Raw genomic sequence first — 4,701 nt, 5'->3', positions numbered from 1 at the left:
ATTCTAGGGACTGAAGGCACTTACATATGATTACTAAGCCTGTTTATTGACTAAAGGCATTAATCTCTAGTGCAGTTACGGTTAAGATGGGGCAAAATCCCTTATTATTAATCCGAACAATTTTTCATTTGTAAATTCAAAATTGAGAAACTAGTTCAAGAATAATATTATATATTTCAGGCATGCATTTCTGAGATCAAGAATCAAATTTCATTTGAGAAAAATATGCATACAAACTGAGAATTTAGAAAAAAAATAATAATAATAAATGCACACTGAACCTTCAAGTTTGGACTTTGAAAGGTGTTATCCACGCTTTAGTAATTTGACTAACTTCATCTTTTGCACTCCAGACACTTCAATATTAACTTTATGAAGACTGCCTTATTTTTTCTTTTGGAGATGCTCTGTTCTATGTCTCATTGAACCAGAACAAGTTTGATGGAGGAGAGTGTCAATCACAGCCCAATTATGTTAATTGGTCCGTACCCACCCACTAATAATCCACCCAAAACTGCCCACTAATTTTAAATGGATTTAAATTCTCATTGTAAATTGAACACCTTAAGGAATTGACGGCACTAGCATGTGCTTACTAAACCTGTTTATTGACTAAAGGCACATTAATCTGTGGTTAAGGTTGAGATGGGGCAAAATCCCTTTTCTGAAAAAATTTTCCATTTGCAAATTCACAATTGAGAAGCTAGCTCAAGAATAAAAATCATATGCTATAGGCATGCATTTCTAAGATTAAGAACCAAATTTCATTTGAGAAAGTTATGCATACAGACTGAGAATTTAGGGAAAAAAAAAAAGAAAAGAAAAGAAATGCAAAAAGAACCTTCAAGTCTGGACTTCGGACTTCAAAAGGTGTTTTCTGTAGTAGGTGCTCTGATCTATGTTTTACTTAACCAGAGCAAGTTTGATGGGGCCAACTATAAAAAGGAAATCTAAATGATATATAAACACATACTATTTCGAGGATGGTAGCAATTTCATGATATGATTTGATACAAATGTAATAAGCAGTAGAAAGGAAAAAGTAACCTGAGACTTAACTGAATATCAATTAATGTTGAAAGCTGCAAAGAGTTGTCTCTTAGCTTCTCCTCTTAGAGGAACGTGCCTTCCCACCGACCATCAATCCAGTGACCAGTGAAAACTTGAGGGATATGAGAAATTGTCTGATAATCTTCACTCCGTTTATCCAAATTCTGTACTTTGTGCTCTAGCTCATCAGACATTTCATAAAACCCAAGAGATTCAAGTCTGGTCAAGTTTTGGATGCCCGAAGGCAACTCTTGCATTAGTTTGCAAGCACCTAAAAGCAGACTTCTGAGACTAGGCATTGATTCCTCTTCCACTCTCACCCATTTCAGTCTTGTTAATTGCACAAGCTCTAACTGCTGGAGTTTTTGAAATCCTCCAACCTTAAAACATATTGTCTCCCCTTCATAAGCACGATACAGAGCAAGTGATACCAGATTGGGCAAATGTCCGAGGCAGCCGATTATATTCTCATCTTCTCTCAACCTACTATTGTCCAACCGTAAGGTTCTCAAGGATTGAAGTGATGTCACCCATTGTGGTACGCTCTCTAAACGCCCCTTCAATCTCAGAGATGTGAGGAATTCATGTTTTGGAAAGACAGAATGTTGGAGATCAAGGGTTTCATCTTCTTTAATACAAGAGATGACCAACTCTTGAAGGTTGGTCAGCCTCAAGAGGGAGGAGAGCAACTCCTTTCCATCTTCTCTTCTCAGCTTTGTGATGCATAATCGCCGCAGCTGCGTGAGGTTTCCAATCTCCCTTACCATTTTATCACTATCTGCTTCTATATTAATCAGATTTTCCATGCAAACAAGCTTTCCAATTTCAAATGGACATTTACAGCCCCAATGTGCATACTCATTTGAATAATCACCCCATCCGCCTAACCAAAGAGAATGGAGTTTTCTTAGCTTTAGAATTTCCACAGGCAACTCTGTTACATTGGTTCTTGTCAAATCTATAACTTCAAGGTTTTGAAGCTTCCCAATAGATTTTGGAATAATTTTAACTGCAGTTCCACTGAGATTAAGATACCTGAGATGAATTAGTTTGAAGACTTGCTTTGGGATACTGTCCAAATTAGCTCCATGCAAATCCAACACCTTTAGCAACTTGGGATCACCACGTAAAAACTTGGATAAAAATGTAGTTGTGAGAGGATCTTCATACCCAAATATTACCACAGACCGAAGACACTTTAAGCCACTAGATTCTTGTGGATTATCAGTGAAGTTGCGGATTGCTAGGTGTCGAACTTTTTCAGGCCATCTTGTGTAATATCTGGTGGCTACAGTCGTAAAACTCTGCTCTTTAGATTTTGAAGCAATGATTTCACGCACAAAATCGTGGAGACCACATGTATTCAATGTGCCATCGTCCAATGTGGATTTAACTTGGATTAAGCTTCGGTTGATGAGTTCCTTCATATATCTCGTACCAATATCGATGGATGTTATTCCTTCTTTCTCTTCGACAAATCCTAGTGCAATCCATTTTAGAAGTATATCTTCCACATCAATTGAATAATCTTCAGGATAGATGCTTAGATATAATAGGCAGCTTTTAAGATAGTAAAGCAAATCATTGTAGCTAAGTAAGAGTACCCTTTTGATCCTGTCAAGCTTACCACTGCCATCTGCCTCACCACCAAAACCATGAAGAATCATCTCCCATTCATCTGTCTTTTCCTTGTTCTTCAGAGCCAAAACACCACCTATTGCAACAATTGCAAGTGGTAGGCCCTCACATTTTTTCAGTATTTTTTTAGCAACTTCTTCTAGATTTGGAGGACAGTCATTGCACTGAAATGTGCTATTGCAAAACAGAGTCCAAGACTCTTTATCAGAAAGAGACTCCATCTTATAGACGATGTCAAGTGATCCTAAACAGGACGCAGAAGCTACATCAGCTATTCGTGTTGTCAATACAACACGACTAGCGATATTGCAGTCAGGCAATACACATTTGATAGCTTCCCAGGCATCTATACTCCACACATCATCAAGGACAAGAATGTACCTTTTTTCTTGGAGGAAGTCTTTGACAAATTGACTCAGCATAAGAACATCCATGGATTCCACTTCGGGAGGGACCGGCTGTCTGATTTCATTGAACAACTGTTGGATCAGGTTCTTGATGATGTCACTGAACTGAAAATTTTGAGAAACAGTTATCCAGACATGGCTCTGAAATTGTTTCTTCACTGCAGCGTCATCGTAGACTTTTTTCACCAGGGTAGTCTTCCCGAGTCCCCCCATTCCCACAACCGAAACCACTTTCAATTGGGAATGGTCATCAAGGATTTTTGAGATGAGCTCTGCTTTTGGCTTATCAATCCCAACAAGTCGAGCTTCTTCAATGAAGAGTGATTGAGCACGAATGTCAAAATCAGCATTTGCCTGTTGGGAAGAGCTGAAGCCTCTTTCTTGAGTACCATATAGGGCTTGGTACCTCTGATGCCTTGCTGAAATCTCTCCAACTCTGGCCTTGATGCCTTTTATCTCCAAAGAAATTTGATGGCGAGCTTTCAGATTCTTTATTGAGTTATAGATCTTTCCAACCTTGCCATAGAATCCATCCATGTAACCACGAGCAAAGCGGAAGCTAAAATCATCGAGAACATCCTCTGTATCATAAGCAACTTCTCGAACCTGCTTTAGCCATTCTTGGAGTTGAGAATCATTGTCGTCCTTTGCTTCAGCTTCTCTGAGGAAAGCCTTCATGCTCCCGAGTTCATCTTTGATGAATTGAACATCTGATTTAAGCCCCACCAAAAGTGTGATCTCTTGGGAAAGCAAAGTTGAGATCTGGTTAATCAAAAAACGTACAGCACTCTCTGCCATGATGCTCAATCAAATTTCTCAAGAGTCGGCAGGCCAAGACTTCAGAGTGGCAAATGATCAATGGAAAAAGGAAGGTACCTTATTGGTGCTTTTTGTGATGCTGTCTCTTCCAATAATGCTTTCCAGAGTGCAAAGGACAATTAAATAATCTCCATGGTCCATAGTCAAAAGTTTCCCATTAATTTTTTGCAAGTGGCTTTCCCTATTAAAGCATATTGATATTCAATTGCACGATTCAGTCATTGGATGCCTGCGGTCCCAAATAAATGAAGCAGACTCATGAAGTATCATATTCTATTGGGCAAATTACACCTTACCCTCATGTGGTTTAGTTATTTTTTTATATATTCTCCTATAATTTTAAAAATTATATATAACCCCCTCATAGTTTGAATTAAAATATCAAAATGACGGGAATGATCATTCGTAATGGAGTCAACTAAAATGTCAAAAATACCCTTATGTAAAGTTGAAAATTATTTATTAACTAAGGAGGGTTATGTGTATATTTTGAAAACCATAAAGGGGTTATATAGTAAAGTATTAAACCATAAGGGGGTTAGTGTGTCATGTATTTATAAGGGTAATTTTGACATTTTCAGAAGTTCCGTTACGAATGACAATTTCCGTCACTTTGACACTTTAATCCAAACTATGAGGGGGTTATGTAAAAAAATATTAAATTACAAGGGGGTAAAATGTAATTTATCCTGTTCTATTTCCTTATAAATTCATATGCCTTGAAAGGAAAAAACAAAAAAGTCACATTCAACTTTCGATTCTTGATTCTACAATATCTTGTAAGGTC

At 37.7% G+C, this 4,701-nt stretch overlaps 1 protein-coding gene across 1 annotated transcript; it reads right to left on the bottom strand.

Moving 5' to 3' along the window:
- Positions 1-1,042: 1,042 nt before the first annotated feature.
- On the bottom strand, positions 1,043-3,893 carry LOC113752244 (disease resistance protein RPM1-like). The gene has a single exon (XM_027296366.1). The coding sequence runs from the start codon at positions 3,891-3,893 to the stop codon at positions 1,113-1,115; it is 2,781 nt and encodes a 926-aa protein (XP_027152167.1). The 3' UTR covers positions 1,043-1,112.
- Between the last annotated feature and the right edge of the window lie 808 nt (positions 3,894-4,701).

The sequence above is a fragment of the Coffea eugenioides genome, chromosome 11 (assembly GCF_003713205.1).
Source record: "Coffea eugenioides isolate CCC68of chromosome 11, Ceug_1.0, whole genome shotgun sequence".
In the NCBI taxonomy this organism is placed as follows: Eukaryota; Viridiplantae; Streptophyta; class Magnoliopsida; order Gentianales; family Rubiaceae; genus Coffea; species Coffea eugenioides.
Note: the sequence above shows the minus strand (reverse complement) of the source record. Positions and strands in the feature narration are given on the sequence as shown.